This window comes from Saccopteryx bilineata, chromosome 2 (assembly GCF_036850765.1).
Source record: "Saccopteryx bilineata isolate mSacBil1 chromosome 2, mSacBil1_pri_phased_curated, whole genome shotgun sequence".
NCBI classification, from domain to species: Eukaryota; Metazoa; Chordata; class Mammalia; order Chiroptera; family Emballonuridae; genus Saccopteryx; species Saccopteryx bilineata.
The window spans coordinates 366,927,616-366,949,014 of NC_089491.1; the positions used below are offsets into that span (position 1 = coordinate 366,927,616).

General features: G+C 48.2%; 1 protein-coding gene and 1 long non-coding RNA gene across 4 annotated transcripts in view; one reads left to right on the forward strand and one right to left on the reverse strand.

Annotated features, from left to right (window-relative positions):
• The window catches only part of LOC136326830 (transmembrane protein 98-like), a 79,081-nt gene extending 73,430 nt beyond the window's left edge, over positions 1 to 5,651 (forward strand). For both annotated transcript variants that reach the window (XM_066263330.1, XM_066263329.1), the window contains exons 5-7: positions 374 to 489; positions 3,712 to 3,771; positions 4,550 to 5,651. In XM_066263330.1, the coding sequence (XP_066119427.1) occupies positions 374 to 489; positions 3,712 to 3,771; positions 4,550 to 4,757 (384 nt within the window). In that variant the 3' untranslated portion in view covers positions 4,758 to 5,651. The remainder of the gene's footprint in view (positions 1 to 373; positions 490 to 3,711; positions 3,772 to 4,549) is intronic.
• Positions 1 to 21,399, reverse strand: part of LOC136326832 (uncharacterized) — a 67,564-nt gene that overhangs the window by 37,664 nt on the left and 8,501 nt on the right. The window contains exon 3 of one of the 2 annotated variants that reach the window (XR_010729526.1): positions 18,242 to 21,113. The exons of the other annotated variant lie outside the window; for it this stretch is intronic. This is a non-coding gene — a long non-coding RNA (uncharacterized lncRNA). Of the gene's footprint in view, positions 1 to 18,241; positions 21,114 to 21,399 lie in introns of those variants that run through there. 2 annotated transcript variants of the gene reach the window in all.

The following is a 21,399-nucleotide window of genomic DNA, read 5'->3' on the forward strand; positions in this document are numbered from 1 at the left end:
CCCATTGCAGATGGAAGACTAAACCAGGAGGTGAAGGAATAGAAAGTAGGTTTTCCCCCTTAAGCGAGCTGGTAAAATTAGAGCAGGTGATTTCTCTCAGACAGATTATTTCAGTTTAGATGTTTCTCAGGAGAAACCCTGACCCTTATCTGGGGTTCCTCCCCCTCCCCCACCCTCAGCCTTGTCTCACCCTCTGCCTCTCCCACCCATTTCCTCTCATTCCTCTGTACTTTTCACTTTAATATGTTTATTGGGTTAGGGGGCCCAGCTGTGGGGTGGGACCCCGGGTGGGGTCATATTTGAATTTGTGGGGGTGGCAGAAGCCCTTCAGGGGCTCGGTCAGCCCCCATCACCTCTCTCCTTGCTGTCTTAGATCTGTCACACTCTGACAGAAAAACTTGTTGCCATGACAATGGGCTCGGGAGCCAAGATGAAGACTTCAGCCAGTGTCAGCGACATCATCGTGGTGGCCAAGCGGATCAGCCCCAGGTGAGTGGTCAGGGCCTTCGGTCCCCACGCTCCATGGGTAAGCGAGGTGGCGGGCATGGCCAGGCCCCGGGACACTCCACAGGCCACTGTTACTGGTGTCCTGAACATGCTCAGAGCATCCAGGAAGGGTCAGGTGTTGAGACACTTTCAAGGTAAGTTGATCTCACAGTCGCCCCCCTCCGGAAGGCTTGGGAGAGTCCAGCACAGGACTAGAGCTGGTGGTCCCACAGGTCCCACGTGGCTGCTCCCTTTCTCAGTCCCGCGCCAGCTGGGGCTGCTTCCCCCCTTTGCCCCTCCCGTCTCCCAGGCTCCAGGGCAGTAAGCACATTTCCCACAGCCCCCTCTGCAGTGACCTCCTGGCCATGTCCTGTCCACACCCGCGTCTGAATTGGACACTAATTTTGGCGTGGCTGTCACCCGCTGCCCCATGCATGACCCAGCCAGCAGCCTCCAGGACTGGGTGGGAGGTGAGGCCATACGTCACTCAGATCTTCCAAATTCCAGGCATCTGCAAAATCCCATGTGGGAGGCAACAGCAGTTTGCAGTCAACAGCTACACCAGCTCCTTGGACTCAATTTGGCGAAGAAAAATAGTTTTTTTCTTGAAGTGGGGGCTGTGCTGAGTTTGTGCTGCCATCTGGTGGCTGGTATGTGGGTGTGCCTGAGTGCAGTATCGTCCTTGTCCAGGTTTTCTCAATCAGCCACATGGGAGGGCGCCTGCAGGTCGCTGGTGGGAATGTGGCGCCTCCTGAGTTCTAGGGCCCTTGCTTTCCCAATTGACCTGGGATAAATCACAAGGGACCGGCCCTCTGAGGAAGTATGGAAGATCTGGTGTACTTGAACCCTGCCCAGAGAGCTCAGTGAGTTGAAAAAGTGTGAGGGACTCAGCCTAGAACAGTTCTTGGCTTCCTGTGGAGCTGTCCCCAGGTGGGTGTAGTTACATGACTTGTATCAGCCTAGGTCGGCCCCTGGCCTGAAGGACCTTCCAAACCAGGCTCTGGGAAGGCACCAGACTGTCCTCTGGCCACCCATTATTGGTAGAGACTCTGCATTGTTCATACCTGCTGGACCTTAGTCAGCTTCGGTCACTCCTGAGAGCCACGCAGTGGCCAGGAAATTCATGTGATACCAGGGTATAAGGCAGCATTGCTGAAGGTCAGAGAAGGCAGGGGATTGAGATTTCTGAGGACAAGCAAAGTCCTGGTGACCAGGATGAGCAGTGGTGGTAGAGTGTGGGTGTGGCATGCTCAGAGGGCAGACCTGACCTGGTACTCACTGGCCCGTCCTGCAGAGCACCTCGGACTTCTTCCAGAATGTTTCCTACCATGATTCAATCTTAGTTCTTGCTTTGTCTTTTTGTCTTCACACTTCTTTCTCCTGGCCAGGGCTTCCCCATGGTGTTTCTGGCCCCATTTATCCCACATAGTGTGTTGGTAGCGTGTTGGTTTCAAAGAGAGTGGCTTCAGGTCCAGGGCATTGTGGGAAAATGGGCTGGGAGAGGCCAAGAGTGACTGTGGCTTTGCATTTTCTCACCTGCCTCTCAGGCTTGAGACAAGAACATTTATTATCTTTCTAGATAAGGACATGTCTTTTCAAGTGTGTTTAGAAATCAAGTAATTAATACATTGTTATTTTTTGCTGATTATAGAATGGCCCAAGAACAAAAATTTGGAGCAAGACTTGTAGCATGCAAATCAGAATGAAATAGATATTAAAAAAATTACATGCTATATGATATGTTAAAACAACTACAGTGTAACAGTTTGCATCCAAATTAAACTTGAAGGTTTTTTTAGTGTTATAACCTTTAACTATGTTTTTAATACCACGAAAATAATAAATTCTTGTAAAAATAAAAACATTGCAGAAATCAATTATCTAGAAAGTGAAGTATCCCCTAATTGTCCCCCCTCTTAATTTCTGGGCTAACCTATTGAAGAGTGTGTATTTCTCCAGACCTTTCTTCTCTGCCATTTCATAGCTTTTGCTCCCTTTCCCTTTCCCCTTTCCTTTCCTTTCCTACATTTCCTTTTACCTCCCTTCCTCCCTCCCTCCCTCTTTTCTTTCTTCCTTTTCTTTCTTTCTTTCCTTTTTTTCCCTGTATTTTTCCAAAGTAAGAAGCAGGGGTGGGGGGGAAGCAGACACAGAGACTCCTGCATGCACCAGACTGATCCACCCAGCATGTCCACCAGGGGGCGATGCTCGGCCCATATGGGGCATTGCTCTGCTGCAAATGGAGCCATTCTGGCGCCTGAGGCAGAGGCCATGGAGCCATCCTCAGCACCCAGGCCAACTTTGCTCCAATGGAGCCTTGGCTGCGGGAGGGAAAGAGAGAGAGAGAGAGAAAGGAGAGGAGGAGGGGTGGAGAAGCAGATGGGCGCTTCTCCTGTGTGCCCTGGCCCGGAATTGAACCCGGGACTTCACACGCCAGGCTGACGCTGTACTTCTGAGCCAACCTGCCAGGGACTGCTTGCTTATTTCTATGCAAATGGATCAAACTTTATATATTGTTTAGCAGTTTGTCATTTTTAAAAAGTATTGATTTACAAGGAGGGGGGAAGAGAGAGAGAGAGGGAAACATTGATTTGTTGTTCACTTATTGATGCATTTGTTGGTTGATTCAAGTATGTGCCCTGACTGGGGATTGAACCCGCAACTGTGGCATATCAGATCAATGCTCTAACCAGTTGAGCTACCCAACCAGGGTCAACAGTTTGTCTTTTTTTTTAATTTTTAATTTTTCTATTGATTTGAAAGAAAGAAAGAGAGGAAGGGGGGGAGAGAGAGAGAGGGAAAGAGACAGAGAAGAATCAACTTACTGTTCCATTTAGTTGTGCATTCATTGGTTGCTTCTTCTATGTGCTCTGACCAAAGATTGAATCCATGACTTTGATGGACCAGGATGATGCTATGTCCACTGGGCAACCTAGCCACGGCCTGTCCTTTTAATAAATAGTGCATCTTTAACATCATCCCAGATGTTTGAACATTTTATTTTCTAAGCCAGTAGGACTACAACCAATCCAGAAAACTAAATGTTCTCTAAAGGGATCCTGACGTCTCCCTGAGGCTCTGTGGACAATGCAAAATCCGTCAGAGAAAGAACCACTGCAGACGGTCCTGATATCGTCAGAGAAGAACTGGGCTGAGGAGAGGTGGGAAGGAAGGAGGGAGGAAAGGGGACAGGGACTGAAATACTGACAGCCCTTTGCCTCCCCTCAGAGTGGACGACGTTGTGAGATGCATGTACCCCCCGCTGGACCCGAAGCTCCTGGACGCACGGTGAGAGTGGTCGCTCTTCTCTCCAGGCTGCGGGCCCCGGCTGACCAGAGCCGGGAGGTCGGCGTTTGGGTTGTTGAGGAGAAGGCTGTGTGCTGGGCTCCTGGGCTGTCTGGGCCTTGGGTGCCCTTCAGTGCAGAGTGAGTGGTCAGCCAGCCAGTGGGCCGAGCCTGGCTGGGGTAGAGGCCAGTCCTCTCCCTGACTCCGTGACAGGGAAGAGTCAGTTTAGATTTTGAATTTTTATGATCACACATCCAGCCCTACTGAGTCCTATCAGCGCCTCCCCTCCCTTCCATTGCCCACCATCCGCTCTCTCCCTGCTCAGTGGACCTGGGAGCAGACACTCTTTGCTGTGGGTGCTGCCCGGGGGGTGAATGGGCGCCTGGTGAGCAGGGCAGTGAGGGTGGACGTGAGGCCTCAGCTGAAGCTGTGCTCACCCGCACAGGACACGCCCAGGAGCCCTTCTCTCGGGATCCGCCCCTACTGCACAGAACGGGTGTCGCCTTTGAAGTTGTTGTTCTACTTATTTATGCATTTATTGGTTGATACTTGTTTCTGCCCTGACCGGGGATCAAACCCGGAACCTTGATGTATTGGGATGATGCTCTAACCAACAGAACTACCCGGTTAGGGTGGAGCACGGTACCATCTTTAAATTACACATTCACCAACCTTGTAGGGAAGGGACTACAGTTTGGGGAACATACTTTTGAATTCAGACCACTTGGTACAAAGCCCCTGCTCTCCTAGGGAGCCTGAATCTGTTACTGTTTTGTTCTAGGACAACTGCCCTGCTCCTGTCTGTCAGTCACCTGGTGCTGGTGACCAGGAACGCCTGCCACCTGACTGGGGGCCTGGACTGGATTGACCAGTCCCTGTCAGCAGCCGAGGAGCACTTGGAGGTCCTTCGAGAAGCAGCCCTGGCTTCTGAGCCAGATAAAGGCCTCACAGGCCCTGAGGGCTTCCTGCAGGAGCAGTCGGCCATTTAGAACCTGCTGGCCAGCAGCTGACTCCAGGGCAGCCTGCTGCTGTCTGGGCCGCCCCTCTGAGGCTTCCATTTTCCCTGCAGTTAGTTGTTCCACGGGGCTCGGGAGTCCAGCTGTGTGCACAGCAGAGCAGAGAGTGGCAGTCCAGTACCAGTCAGGGAGACGCCATTCCCCACGTGCGGCAGACCTTTGAAAACTGGCGGACTGTGATCCCTATCTGGCTCGCCCTGTGCTTTCTGGAAGATTGAGCCGCCATCAAAGACCAGGAGGTTTCACCTCACAATCGTATTTCTGGCTTCTCTGGAACAATCAGAATGTGAGGGAACTGGGATCTGCACTTTCAACACAGGACAATCAGTTGAACTAAGGAGGAGTTGCCTCTTTGGACAAGATGTGTACTCTGTCACCTGGCCTGTTTCTTTTATTTGTGTCATGTGCCTGGTCCCTGGGGCCTCTGAGCCCCTGTCCCCTTCACAGGTGTGGGTGTGAAGGTGAGCACTGCAGGGCTGCTTGTTCCCTTCCCATCACTGTGCCTGCAGTTCTCCCTCGCTACCACAAGGTGGATAGTAAACGTGCACTTAGGTTTCTCTGGGGTGTGAGGTTAGAGAGTCAAATTCAAATGCCTGTGGGACATACTTGTTTGAGAACTGAGGGTGGAAGGAGGTAGCCCAGGAGAACTCAGAATGCCCTGTGTGTATGAGCCAAGGGGAAATATTTAAAGACTCCTGAGTTCAGGAAGAGTTGAAGATACCACCACACATTCGTTTCCACATTAGTAATGACCATGAAGGATGTGTTCCATGTTGTTCGGACAGCACCTTGTTTTGTAAATATTGAAGGGTGAGGGACATTCTTATGACTTTACACCAAGAATAAATAGGAGCTTTTTCAATTTCAGTAGCTCCCCACCACCTGCCATCCAGTCCTCACCTCCCTCTCCCTTCTATCCCCTCCCCCACACCTCACCTCCCATGTGACACTGGCAGAGGTAACTCCCTGAGCACAGTATGGACAGTCACACTGCACCCTCGCCCTTCCCGGATCCTGTCCTCCTGCACCTCTGCCTCCGCCCACCTAACACCTCCGCCTCCCTGTCAATTCTGGGACGTCACCACTCTCTTCCTGAGCTGGGTTGGTGCTCCTGCTCTGCACTCTGGTTACACACACATTCCCTCACTTAGCGCTTACTGTCTCACATTGGAAATGACTCTTTATGGGTTACTCTCCACCTTGGATTATAGGCGCCCTAGAGAGACTGTATTTTTATTCATTCCAATGTCCCCCAGGGTTAATGCACTGTGGATGCTCCACAGATGACCCGAGCTGATCAGTCATGCAATAAATTAGTTATTCCACTTAGCACCTTACATTTTTGTCACTATTCTGGTAAACTCACATTTTACCCAAAATGAAACAAAGTCATTTTGGATGGAGAGAAAATAGCTCACCCATGCCCAGCTCTCCTTTTAGTGCCAACGGTCTATCCCTGGGTTGTAACCGGCAGCTGGCCATGAAATTAATGTACTGGTCAGGACCACCATTTTTTAAAATGAAAAATCTCAGAACTAGACAGAATGGAGTGACTCACGGATCCCCTTTCCTTCCGCTCACGGTAGTCCTCCCCACGCACCACCCCGGGCTTAGAAGTGGTGACCAACACAAGCTGGGGAGCGGACGTTCCTGTTCTGATTCTTCTCAACCCCAGGAAAGTCACTGATCTCTCTGGGTTTCGGGGTCCGTATCTGTACAATGGGGGTGATAGAAATACAGATGGAATGAAACAAAGGACGCGGTTATGCCTCAAACTCTCAAAGCCTGCTCATCAGCTTTGCTAATACAGACTGTTACCTGGCAGGAGCGGCCCCACGTCACCACGTGATCTGGCCGGCACTTTCTGTTCTCATGCCTGCTCCGCCCCCTCCCTTACTCGAGTTGCCGGTGCTGACCTTACACCAGGGGTCCCCCAGCTTTTTACACATGGGGCCGGTTCACTGTCCCTCGGACCATTGGAGCGCCTGACTATAAAAAAAAATCCTGCCCTGGCCGGTTGGCTCAGCGGTAGAGCGTCGGCCTAGCGTGCGGAGGACCCGGGTTCGATTCCCGGCCACGGCACACAGGAGAAGCGCCCATTTGCTTCTCCACCCCTCCGCCGCACTTTCCTCTCTGTCTCTCTCTTCCCCTCCCGCAGCCAAGGCTCCATTGGAGCAAAGATGGCCCGGGCGCTGGGGATGGCTCTGTGGCCTCTGCCTCAGGCGCTAGAGTGGCTCTGGTCGCAACATGGCGACGCCCAGGATGGGCAGAGCATCCCCCCCTGGTAGGCAGAGCGTCGCCCCTGGTGGGCGTGCCGGGTGGATCCCGGTCGGGCGCATGCGGGAGTCTGTCTGACTGTCTCTCCGTTTCCAGCTTCAGAAAAAAAAAAAAGAAAAAGAAAAAAAAAAATCCTGCGGCACCGCTGCTGTAGAGCGGATGTGCGTCATATGACGCGCTTCGGGAGCCATGACGCATTCTCCACGTAACCGGAAGTAGCACTGTACATGAGTGATGCTGTGCTCTGCGCCGCCGCCACATACAGTGCTCCTCTCACTGAACACGAATGAGAGAGGTGCTCCTTCCGGAAGTGCGGCGGGGGCCGGATAAATGGCTTCAAGGAGCCGGATGCAGCCCGCCGGCTGTAGTTTGGGGACCCCTGCCTTACACCATGACTGAGTCGTGAGCCTGTCATACTTAGGCGGGAAAGTACTCAGTGGTATTCTGCAAATTTATGGGGCCTGGAGCCTAACATCATAGGGTATGGAGTAAATGAGTCTCTTTCTAAATCACAATTCTGACCAAGTCGCTCTCCTGGTTAAAGCCTTTCTATGGTCCCCATTATGCTCAGGATAAAGCATCACCTTCCTAATATAATCTATTAAGTCCCCCATCATCTGATGCTCTGCCAACCTGCTTGGTCACGATGTCCCCGACCGGACCCCATCCCTCCCAAGTCATCCGCGTTGTTAAATGAGCCACCCTCTCTTGACCCTGGATCTCGCCCAATGGCCTAGTTGCCCAGAACACCTCTCTGACCCACTGTCAAGCCTCAACTGAAGCATCAGCTCCTTCCTGGTGTCTCCCGACTATCTGGACACTTCCCGCCCCACCCCCCACTCCCCACCCCTGCCCTCATGGCCCTCTGCTGTGCACCCATCCCTCACTACCTGACCACAGCTGGGGTCCAATCAGCTGCTCACTTGTCTCTATGCTTCTTTGTTCTGTATTCCTAGCACCTAGCTCAACACTTCCCCCAGAGTAAGCAAACAGGGAGGAAGGGGTGGACAGGGAGGAGCTGAGAAGGGAGGGAGAAGATACAGGCAACAGATGGGAATTCTTCATCTCCACCTTCCCGAAATGTCCAAGGTCATAATGCAACTCGGGCTTGGCAGGTAAGTCCTTTTTTGAAGTTCAGGCTCATGTGGGCACGCAGAGCCTCTGAGGAGAAGCGCCTGGTCTGAGGCAGGTAAGGTTGAGCACCAGGGGAAGCTGAACGCCAGGACAGGTGTTCTGTCTGGGAGATTTCACAGCTGGAGCAGGCCCGCTCTGGAGGAAGCAAACTTGAGCAATCAGCCCTGGGAACCCTGATAGGAGGTTAAGAGCTTTGACTGTCTCTGTCCTGAACATACTTGGGGGGTGGGGGGAAGAGGGACATGCTGGACCACTCTCCCTACTGCGGTGACTCCAGAGTTTTGAGTACTGTTAAACAAAACTCATGAACAGAAGCCCCTGCTTGGACAGAGCTATGGTACCTGAGCAAATACCACCGGAGTCTGCTGCATCAGGGCATGAGGTGGGGTTGGCGTCAGGGGGAAGGCTTGGGGAAAGAAGGGTTAATGTTGGCTAATCAGTAGCAGGCACACAATTGGGCATTTCACATATATTTCATTTGAATCACATGCCAACCCGGTGAGGCAGTAGCCTTGAGTTTCCAGGTGAGAGAGCTGAGGAGCAGAGAGGTTAAGTAGCTTGTTCAAGCTCACACCTTACATGACCGAGCCCACATTTGACCTAATTCTAACTTCAAAGATTTTACCCTTCTCAATCTCAGTTCCTATCCTAATTCCTTCTTCATTCACAATTTGAGTCTGAGCTCATTCTCCAGGGCAGGATGGTGTAGGGGTCACCGAAGAAAAGACCTCCCACCATGCACATAGTAAACTAGGGACCTGGGATGCGTCTGTCCTCTGGGAAACCACTCCTGGCTGGATCCTGGGTCCTGGACAGGGGCCGGAGGGGCTCACCAACCAGCCCCTCCCAAGGGAGAAGGCAATTTCAGCCAACTCCCAGAGGGTCTAGAGGTTGAGGACTTCCTCTGGCTGAGAGATGATGCTTCCACCTCAACCGTCAGCCAGGAACACACAGCCTTCTCCAGAGACTTCTACTGTGCCCTGCACTGGAGACGAAAGGAACACTCCCAGCAGCGGAACCAGAGGCCCTGCCACCAGGAGACACTTCCACCATCTTCAACCTCCCTCACACTGAAATGGCAGCATCCCGGGGATCAGGAAGCAGGTGTGCCAGGATGTGCAGAGCTCAGAGAAGGTGACCGTGGGTGTCACTTTAGGGGAAACTTCTTTAACTCCACACCTGGGTGATGGTACTTGAGAAGCCAGGGCTGTTTCTCTTTGGGATAGGGTTCTGGTCCCGGTTAAGTGCAGAGGACATTTACAACTGTGGCAGCCATTGTAACCCTCGCATGAATTAGTTTCCAGTCTGGTTATGAAAGTGGGTTTTGAAAGGGAGGAAAAGGCCCTGGCCGGTTTGCTCAGTGGTAGAGCATCAGCCCGGTGTGTTGACTTCCCAGGTTCAATTCCCAGTCAGGGCACACAGAAGCAAGTACCCATGTGCTTCTCCACCCCTCTCCCTCTCATTTCTCTTTCTCTCTCTCTCTCTCCCCCTCTTGCAGCCATGGCTGGTTTGGAGTGAGGTGGCCCCAGCACTGAAGATGGCTCCATGGCCTCTTCCTCAGGTGCTAAAGAAGAGCTTGGTTGCTGCACAACAGAGCACGCCCGAGATGGACAGAGCATCAGCCCTAGTGGACTTGCTGGGTGGACCCTGGTCAGGGTGCATGCAGGAGCCTGTCTCTGCCTCCCTTCCTCTCACTGAATAAAAATAAAAAAAGAAAAGAAGGAAGGAAAAACCAAAAACGGTGACTATGGATGTCTATGTATGGAGGCTACAAATAGGAAAGTCCAAGTGGCTTTGTGGACATTTCCCACCCATAGCTTAGCAGCAGGACAGGAAAATGAACTACCTAGCATGCATTCAGAACAGATGGAAGTAGACCATCCAATATCCATCCTTCAGTCCATGAGAGTGAGCTCCTGCTTCTCTCTCCTGACCATCTCCTCCCCCCTGGGGGGGTCACTGGTACACATGCTTCTCAGCATCAGACATAATAACCACGGCAGCCCGCAGTGCGGCCCCTCTCCCAGAGCAAGGCTGGCTCTGAGAACCTGGGGAGAGCAAAGCATGTGAGGCGTCCCTGCATTTATGGCGGGAATTATGCAATCTGGGTGTGTTTCTGGATTGTGTGGTGGTGACTCTGGGTCTCACAGAGTTGTTGAAACCTAAAAAGATGCGGTGTGTAAGAGGCTGAAACAATCTCTTTTGGATTTGATTTTGATATACATTGGAGATATCTGTATTGAGTTAGATAAAAATGGTTGAAGCTTAGAGTGGGCTAGAGATTTTTCATGGATCACCATTATTAGAGTTGTAGGTATGGATGTGGTGGTACAGAAAGGGTATTGAATGAAAACAAAGGGGCCATAAGGAACTCTAACATCTAATATGACCTTGGGCCATTCTAAGTCTCTTGTAGAGTTATTTTGATACGTAAATGAAATACCATAATATCAGTACCTGGCACCTAGTAGGCAATGAATAAATGCTAGATACATCTCCCTTCTCTTCTTTAACTACTCTTATCCCTTTATTTTATTCCTCTCTATCTTCTGGCTCTATGTATTGCAGCCAGAGACTGAAACCTAATTCTTCCCATTTGAGATTGTTCCCGGGTATCAAGTGTATACACCAGGTCCTGCTCTCCTCCAAGTACCAGCCCTGGAGAGCCTAGCTTTTAAGAGATCTCTGAATCTCAAGTAAGGGATGTTGGACCAATGACCAACACTTGGAGAGCTAACTTTCTTGGCACACACAGTAACATCTACCTTAGAATGTTAAACATGCCACCTTGTATTTCAAGAACATTGTGTGTTATTTCTGAGAATTTTCACAATGGAAGATCCTCATGGGTACTGGCAGTTACTCTTGCTTTGAAACTAGGAAAATGAAAGTTTGCAAAGAGGAAACTGAGACCTAAGCAGGGAAACAAACCTTCCAAGCTCATGCAGCTTATAAGGGAAGAGCTGGGAAGAGAAAGCATGCCAAAGACTGCCCAGTTAATTGCATGCCCAGCGCTCCACACTGCCAGTTGGGCACTGGGCCAGAGCAAGGGTGAACTCTGGATCCTGCTCTCAGGAAGCTACCATAAAGCCCCTCAGGTGTGAGCCCATGACCCTGGCCTTCTGTCTATTGGGTTAATGTACCAGAATGGCAATGAATTACCATGTTTCTATTTATGTTTAGGGTGACAGCCGCAAAAATTCTGGGAACAAGATTCAACAACATCATGCCTTATGCAACGGACACAAGGCGTGCAATCTATTTTCTTTTTTTTTTTTCTTGTGAGAGAGACAGAGAGTCAGAGAGAGGGATAGATAGGGACAGACAGGAAGGGAGAGAGATGAGAAACATCAAATTTTTGTTGCAGTCCTTTAGTTGTTCATTGCTTTATTTCTCATATGTGCCTAGACCGTGGGGCTACAGCAGACCGGGTGACCCCTTGCTCGAGCCAGCGACCTTGGGTCCAAGCTGGTGAGCCTTGCTCAAACCAGAGGAGCTCATGCTTAAGCTGGCGACCTCGGGGTCTTGAACCTGGGTTCTCCACCTCCCAGTCTGACGCTCTATCCACTGCGCCACTGCCTGGTCAGGCACAATCTATTTTCAATGGTGTTCTAGTTTGGACATGCCTTTAGTCCAGCATGTGTGGTGTACTTGGATGAGAAGTTCAGATATGAGGCCAAACCCCGTTATTCCAATAAACTTCAACCTTGTGTTTCCTGCACAGGTAGGATTAGGAGGTGTGGGTGTCTGTGTACACACATGTGTGTATGTTCAAGCATAGGGGTTTGCACATGAAAAAGTAAAAGTTACAGTCAGACAGATGAAAGACAAGAGCTTTCAAAATGAAACTGATTCCTCCTATTTCACAGATCTGAGTACAATTTGACATGCAAACAAGATAATTACAGTACAGAGACACAGGCATGACACATAAATAAAACCTAATTAAACCTAATAGCAAAGTTGCTTCTTGGCCCTTAACTCTGAAGACAATGAACGCAGAGCACAGCAATGAGTATGGCAAGACTTTACAGAATACAACACAAAGACAAGTTTAGGATCCAAAATTCCATTCTATTTATTCTTATATATTTATATATTATCCTTACATATATAAATATGTAAGGAGTGCCATTCTATTAAAGGGGCATTCCTTACGTATTTCAATTTTAAAGTAACAATGCCTAGAGCATTTAAATACAGGAATGAAACTATTTTATTGAGTTCAATATTAGAGCCAGCATTTCCAACTTTTGCATGCAAGAACCTAATTTCAGCCTCAAAAGAGCCATATCTTGGCTATCCTAAGTTGGTACTATTTCACAGATTTATAAGCATAGGTCAACTAATTAGCCAGAATTCACCCTATGGGGCTATTCCTACCAGTAGATGGTGTGTTACCCATTCTACTACAATGCCAGACAAAAACTGAAAAAGAAACCAGACTCAGAAACCATAGAGGAAACTCTAACCTATTATGTGATATCACAACCCGGGATTTCAGTGCACAGCCAGACCAGAAAGACGCCTGCCAATTGCAGGGCCTTTCGTGACGGGGGTGCTAAAGGATTAAATTAACAGAACTTCTCCAAGTAAATACACATGTAGCAGTGGCTTGGGAATTACTGTAGTCAGACCCTCCAGGATCCCCTAATCTGGGAATAATTTCAAGGCAAAGAATAGGGAAGAAACAAAATAATAGTTCAGAGGGTTATAGCCAAAACATTCAAGAATATCAGAAAAATTCAGGATGTAGTCTAGTTTGATACTCATAACTCTGTTAATGGATTATTTATTTATTTATTTATTTTTTACAGAGACAGAGAGTGAGTCAGAGAGAGAGACAGACAGGAACAAAGAGAGATGAGAAGCATCAATCATTAGTTATTCATTGCGTGTTGCAACACCTTAGTTGTTCATTGATTGCTTTCTCATATGTGCCTTTACCGTGGGTCTTCAGCAGACCGAGTAACCCCTTGCTGGAGCCAGCGACCTTGGGTTCAAGCTGGTGGGCTTTTCCTCAAACCAGATGAGCCCGCACTCAAGCTGGCGACCTCAGGGTCTTGAACCCGGTTCCTCCACATCCCAGTCTGATGCTTTATCCACTGCGCCACCGCCTGGTCAGGCTGTCAATGGATTTTACTGACATAATTTTTCTCCCTAGAATTATCCTTAGTTTTTCTTTAAGAATTAAATTAAGATGATCCTGGTTACGGTATTAAGTCCAGTTTTAATTTGGCCTAGTAATTTGCATATACACAAGAATAGCAATTGATCATAATGGTTTTTTACAATCTGCTTTGCTGGAACTTTAAAAGGAATTTTCAGATTGAGGTGTTTTTTTTCAGATTGAGTTTTAATTAGCCCCTCAGGGCACACATAAAAGCCAAGCCACACAGTTGCCATTAGGCTCTGCCTGCAATCTTTCTGAAAATGTCCTTCTTTGCTGCAATTAAAACATATCTGTGGTTGTAACGTGGTGGCTGAAACTTGGGCCTTGTGTATTTCTGTCCCTACATTTTGACATGTTCTAATCATTTCTGCCATATTAGAGTGCTTCTCCTTAAGAGGAGTTACTACCTGTTGGCAATCAGCATCTGTGTTCTCATGAGCCAATCACAGGGTCAGCACCTTTGCGGCTTGTTCATCATCCACCTGTCGTGAGATGGCAGTTTGCAGGTGATTAATGAAATCAATCTAGGGTTCCTTGTAAAAAATACAGGGATGCTTGTAAGAGAGATCAGAGGGGCCTTGATATCTGAAATCCGAACCCATGCCTTTAAAGCTGCTGTAAAAACCTGAAAAAGGCAGCACGTTTCATGCAGGCCTGAGCCTGGGGAGTGTCATAGCCCCAGCTCCTGTGAGCACACCAACACCAATTGGAGCTCGTGCATTCAGATTCCCTACAGTTGTGTCTGAGCTGCATCCTGGTATTCTTGAAGCCAGACACTGTATTGAGCACTGGTGGTTACTTACTTCACAAACCCCTTCCTGTCCCAGGGGGTCATTTCACATCCTGCCCCTATAGCCTCCACAATTCCCTTGGTGAATGTCCTCTGTAATCCATTTTCGGAGCCAGTGCCCCATCTGCTCCGTCTTCAATGCCTAGGCTCCCTTCTTTTGGATACCAAGGACACTGTTGACGCACTAGTATAAGCAACTTTGTGAGTTGCCTATCGGTGACATTACATCCGCATTGAGGAGGAGGCCACAGAGTTGGAGCTTATGGTTGGGCTGCTCAGGGGACAGGGAATTTCATAAACTAAAGAGCAAATGAAGGAGAAGGGGGAAAGGGAGGGAAATCCACTATTCTGATCCATTTTAAGACCTCACTGCAGATGTTCGGAGACTATTCCTCCACAATCTGTGTCCCACTTATCAGGATGTGTCCAACGTCCTTTCCCTTTTCCACGCTTTGGGACCTTATTTCACTCTCATACGCTATGCTGGCACCACTTGATCTGGTGACAATAACTACTTGGAGACCAGATGGAGTGCACCAAGACACATAGGAGAGACTGCTTCATAATCCCCTATACAGGATTCATGAAATGGCCCTGATCCCCAGTTCCTACAGGTATTTATTGATACACACAATAGTGGAAGCAGAGATGAAGATGAATAAGTCAGGAAGCAGAGATGAGAATGAGGTCAGAAAGATGAATTTCCTTAGAGCAGATAAAAGGGTAAGGAACTAGCTCACTTTTGAGATATCTACTCTGCCTATTGGTTAATCATAATTGTTAATTCTATTCCTTTTGTGCTGTGTTCAGCACAGTAATGAGTTCCGTACTATCCATCAGTGAGGCCACTGTGGCTTTTGTCTCAGGGCACTGAACTCTGTCCCTATTCTATGTTCCTATTCAGGGTCTCTACCCCCCTCGAGTTTCCTGTTACTTTCAGTCCAACCCAGCCCTCAGCGACAGCATTAAGTATCAACTGGAACTATGGTCAATGAGTGCTTGTTGAATTGTCAGCGGGTCCTCAAGGGGAAGCCTGTCCTGTCCTTTTTCATCTCTGCAGGTGCTGGTGAGAGAACCTGGAACCCTCATAAGAGATCTTGAAGCCCTTAAATGACTTCTTGTGCCTTATGGGTGTGGGCAGGCTTCCCTTTGGCAAGGGGGTTGCTCAGGTGTGTATGTTCCAGGCTCTGGTAGCCTTGCTTCTCCAGCCACAGGGGACAAAGCCCTGGGCAGAGCCCTCCTGTGGTTCTGAATGTGGTTCCCCGTCAGGTGCGGCCCGAGTTCTAGCCGGTGACTGAGGAAGCCTGAGAAAGCCCAGAGGACCCGTGAGTGGACTGATGGGCTCTTCTCCTCTTCCTGTTGCTGCTACTGGCACGTTTTCAAATTGGTTTTTTCCTTAAAAATGTTTATTCTTTACCTTCCCCCTTTTAGTTTTTTCATCATGAAATATTTTAAAGATGAGACAATAGAGAAGACCATATGAATACTTATTTACTCACCATTAAGCTTTACCCCATTTAGCACTGTCATATTTGCATTAGATCTGAAAGAAATAACACATTACTGATATAATTGAACCTCCCTGCAAACCCCACTCCTGTCCTCGTTCTCCCTACTCCTCAGAGGAACTGTTTCCATAAATCCAGTGTTTACCATTCCTACGTATGTTTTTACACGTGTACTCTCTATTTATGCATCCATTAATACCAATGGCATTATTCTGTAGGGTTTAAATTTTTATATATAGATTTCAGCATACCCTACTTATCATTGGGTTTTCCACTGAATAATTCTAGTGCAATGTATTTCTTCATTTTCTTGCTAAGGAACATTTAGATTATTTCCTTTCCTTTGTTTTCTGGAACTGAGATTGTGCACTCCCAACCCTCAACCCTGTCCTCAGCTCTGACCTGGCTTGTTCTCAAACCCTTGCCCTGGACATGATGGAAGTGGCTTTCTCTTTTTGTATTTTTTCGAAGTTAGAAGTACAGAGGCAGTCAGACAGACTCCCGCATGAGCCCTACAGGGATCCACCTGGCATGCCCACCAAGGCGCGATGCTCTGCACATCTGGGGCGTCACTCTGCTGCGGTTGGTGTCATTCTAGCACCTGAGGCGGAGGCCATGGAACCGTCCTCAGCGTCTGGGCCAAGTTTGCTTCATTGGAACCTTGGTTGCAGGTGGGGAAGAGAGAGATAGAGAGGAAGAAGAGAGGAAAGGTTGGAGAAGCAGATGGGCACTTCTCCTATGTGCCCTGGCTGGGAATCAAACCGAGGACTTCCACATGCCGGGGCGACACTCTACTGCTGAACCAACAGACCAGGGCCAGAAGTGGCTGCTTTTTAAGCCCAACTGGTGTACTCTCCGGATAATATAATCAGGTTAAAGCTTCTGGAATAACTCAATTGTCTTAGTATAAATTGGCTTCCTCTCCTGAGGAAGCTGGGTGATAACTAAGGCCACCTTCTCTGGAGAAAGGATTTTCCTGGAGCGGAGCAAGTTTCCACTTCTGCTTTAGAATGTTTAAGGAGCCAGAACTGGGTAGCTGCTGCTTGCCTCTCATGTGGGAGCCACTGTCTCCATGCTCCCAGAAGCAGGAATATGCACGTAAGAGTTCACAGGTCCGCCTGACAGTCCCGTGAGCTCCGGGCATGCTTGCAGGTCTCTGTTTTGATCAGTGTGCACTCTGAGCTCCGTGGCAGCCCTTGCAAGAGGCTGGTGATCTGGATTTTAGATGCAGTGGAGGCCAAGGCTCTGATCATTCCTCAGGAATCGCTTCTCTTTGTAATTTGAGTGATTGGTTTGAGACATTCTGCCTTAGGATTTGGCATTTCAGAACATCAGGTCTCTGCAAAGTTTAAGTTATCAATATCCTAGTTAACCTTTAATCAACATAAAATGGTCTTGGCTTCACCACTGGGCAGATTCTACATATTTCACAAGTTTGCCTTTTTTTTATGAAGGCTCAGGGGTACAATGCCTTCCCCACAGCCAAGAGCAATTAAGTTAACCTCCTGACACACGTGCCCTTGATGGTGCGGTGTGTATGTGTAGGTGAGCAGGTAGTACAGGCTACTGAGAATCTAGAATTCTCATGAAACCGTAAGGGGGTTTGAAAGTGGTTGTGACCTCATGGAAATAGAGGAATGTCACCTTGGCAGGCAACAAATTGGGACCCACCTGTGGCTCTTAGCACGATACCAACCAGAGCTAACTTTTTTTTAAAGTAAGAGGAGGGGAGATAGACAGAATTCTGCAAGTGCCCCAACTGGGATTCACCGGGCAACCTCTATCTGGGGACGACGCTTGAACCAACTGAGCCATCTTCAGCACCTGAGGCCAACTATCAAACCAATTGAACCACTGACTGTGAGAAGGGAAGAGAAGGGGGGAGAGGGAGGGGAAGAGAAGCAGACAGTTACCTCTTATGTGTGCCCTGATCAGAGGTCAAACCCAGGGCATCTGCATGCCAGGCCGATGATCTATTCATTGAGCAAACTGGCCAAGGCTGAGAGCTAACATTTATTAAGCACTTACAGGATACTTTCTCTATGTTGAAATTCACAAGGTTCCTAAGTATTTTGCACTATCAGCAATATTGATAATTAGGTCACTCAGGAGGAAATGATGGCAAAGGAGTGGTTTGAAATCAGGTCAGACTTGGAATCAAAGCACTGCAACTCCCACTCTGTATTGATTGGGATGTTGAAATGATTCTTTTGGTAGAAGCCCTTTTTTTTCTTTTTCTTTTAATTTTTAGGACAGGTCAGAGGCCCAAATACTGTACAGGCACGTGAACCTTCAAAGCTCCAGTTCTTCCCACCTCCCTAGGTGGGCTGTGTGCAAAGCCCAGAGCCACAGCTGCCCCTCGCAGAGTTCAAAGAACTATGATTCTCTTGTCTCAGAGGTCCCTCTGCCCTGGGGACTGTTGGATGAGACTTTTCAGGAATTCACAGTTCCCTTGAGCTCTCTCTCCCTGGTGATCCAGTATGATGGTTAAAAAAAAAAACACCGCTGTATTTCCCCATATGAGACTCACCTTAATCTTGGTCTTCAAAATTTGAAAAAAAAATGTATTACATAAAGTTATTAAACTCATTTTATTCATCATAAAATTCATACAACTCCTCTTCACTGTCAAAAAACTTGCATCCATTAGCTTGTTCTCATCTGTCTGATAATAAACCAGTCTTCATATATTGCCTTGTCCTCAGTTCCATTTATGGCATTTGAAATGCTATACTTCTACAACCACTGTATAAGATGCACCATTTATAAACCCACAATTTTTTGAAAAAATGTGCGTCTTATACATGGGGAAATGCAGTAGACGTTTATTAAGCACCAACTATGTGTATGGTATTTGCTTTTCCTCCTCACAGCAACAGAGGCACGGTGAAGTGGAATAATTATCCCTATAGTGCAGTTGTTTGTAGAGACTAAAAATACCATAGGAAAAATCAGCAGGTGAGTGGACTAAGGAGGCAAAGCTAGTGAATGACAGGGTTGGTTGTGGCCATGTAGATCATCAAACCTAATCTAAAGGCTCCTTTTCCAGGTCAAGAAATGGCATGTCGCCCGAGAAGGCTGGTCTAGAACACAGAGAGCAGGGAGGGGATCAGGCCGACTGCTCTGTGCTGTACACGAGGGTATTCCAACCTCAGCACTATTGATTTTAGGTGGTATAATTGTTTTTATGGGCCTGTCCTGTGCATTGAGGTTTACCAGCATCCCTGACTTCTACGCACTAAACACCAGTAGCGTTCCTCTGCCTAGCTGTGGTCATCAAAGATATCTCCAGACATTGCCAAGTGTCCCCTGGGGGACAAACCCACGCCGGACCCACTGATCATCATGAACTTGGAGCTCAGCTCCTCTCTTGCAGTTTGGGAGGAAATGGTATTTGGGTGTGAAGGGCAGAAAGTCCTCCCAGTCTCCCCGCCCTGTGGGGGAGCTCTGCTGGGACCCCCACTTCCGTCCACAGGCGGAAGAGGAGACAGTGGCAGAGGGAACCCAGCATGAGCGCCAGACCTTCTGGGAGGTCACATCAGTGTCCTCAGGTCACAGAGGAAGACTCGGGCATTCAGAGGGTTGAACATACCCAGAGAACCCAGTAAGGTTTCTCACATCATCACAGGGAGCCTCCTACGGCACCCAGGATAACTGTCCATCCTAGTGTGCACTGGGCTGGAGAGCAATGCCAGAGGGTGCCTCTTAGGCAGTCTTTGATAATCATAAGCAGTGTATTAATGTGAAGTTATGCTTTGTAGTGTCAGACCTGGCCCCTGACCTGACTCGCACTTGCTCTGGGCCCTGGTAAAATGAGGATGTCGAATGCACCAGTGATGGGCAGTCTTCCCACAGTTCCCACTGGCTTCCTCACACCCCCAACCGTGAGAATCACACAGCGCACATAAAGATGCTTATGAGCCTTACAGAGAAAAATGTATATCCTTTAAAACTCAGACTAACTTGTTTCACTGACAGAAGAATGTTAATAGAATGACTTGTCAGGCCACCAAAATATTAATAACAGCCTTTTTGATGAACAGCTACCTGGAGATTAAGTTTCTAACCAATTCCTAAAAGTATACAGCAAGGTGAGACTTATACTAAAGGAAGAAATGAATGACCCAGCCTCATCACTTTCAAAACTCTCCATCAGTAAACAGGAATCTCCTCCTCTGGAGACTTCTCAGCCGTTCCAAACAGCGTCTTGTCTGCAGCCTGAATCGAATCCTGTACCTGGCTGTTCAGACAACAGCCTGGCGGTTAAGCCGTCCAGCTAGTACTGTACCAACTGCTGAGTCACGGTTTTCAATTGGAATATAATGACAAAGTTATCTTCTGATTCAGACAGGCAGCTGATCTTTCAGCCATGTGAGTAACGAGTAGGTAAACAGTACCTCCCCCTACGCGAAGGAAATTGGATTTCTGGTCCAGGGTCCTATAGTGGGTATGCTGGGAGCACTAGGCCTTTAAAGCAACTGAATACCAGCTGGAGGGCCAGAAACTTCTAGCTTGTGATTCCCAGACCAAGGCCAAATGGGTGAGGACAGAAATGTGAAATTAGTTAACACCGGCTATTGTTTTTTCCTCCCTCTTTCCTCCTATCCAATAACAACTATCTCCCCCATATTCTTGTCCCATCTCTTTCAGGATTCTAGCAAGGACTAAACCCTGAACAAATAAAAATAGGTACTTAGCCTGGATCATTCACCATTGCATTTCTTGAGCCTAGAACAGTGCTTGGCACACAATGGTGCTCAAGGAATACTTGCTGAATGAACTGATGAATATAATTAAAATAAGGCTCACGGCTAGTATCTTCAGTTCACAGAATGTGGAAAGTTAAGTATACACTTCTTCAGAGGTGGGGACTCCTTCCATTAAACCAAGCTGCCAATAGGCTCAAAAACATTCAGATCTATCACACCTTAATGGGGAGATACTGGAGGTAGAAGGGCATTCAGTTTTCAAAGGAACAATGTCAACAATAACTATTCGAGAGACCCGATGATCTGTACTGGGGGACCTAGGGGAGGCTACCACCCAGACCTCTTGCAGAGGATCCAGTCTTGTTCAGATATTACTGAAAACAAACAACAGGAAGTTCTGGGGTGGGGGAGGGTGAAGGGAAAAGCAAGGAACATGTTGATTCCTCAGGTTAATTTGTGCTTGTTGCATCCTGATTTGCTGTTTTCAGCACAAACATCAGAGATGCTCCTAGACTTTTGTCCCAGTGCTGGGCTTTTGCCCAAACAAGTCTCTGGCCACTAGCCTATTCTCAACTGCATTCCCTACATTTGCCCCTTTTTTGTTTTATGGGAGTCAACAAGGGGTTAGATCCTGAGAGAGGACTGGAATAGGAGGAGATTTCTACGGCGGGAGGTATAATGCAAGCACGGCTTCCACTCAAAGGGTCTGCTGAAAAAGTTGGCAAACGATATTCAAGGCTGAAAGAAACCAAGAAAGATTTAGTGAGTCCTGTAAAAGGCCAAAGGCGTAGATTAAGACCTGAAACCAATTATGGAGACTGAACCAGTGAGCGGTATCTTCAAGGCAGGCAACAGCTACATATTGTGCCTCTTACTTGCGTTGTGACATTTGTTTTTTTAGTTTAATTTGGAGATCACGTCCTGTCCCAAAGGGGAATGAAAGGTGCCATGAAGGTGGCATTGAGTATCTCCCCAAGATTCTGTACATTAAAGGGAACAGGGTTGACACATATAAAATTTGGTG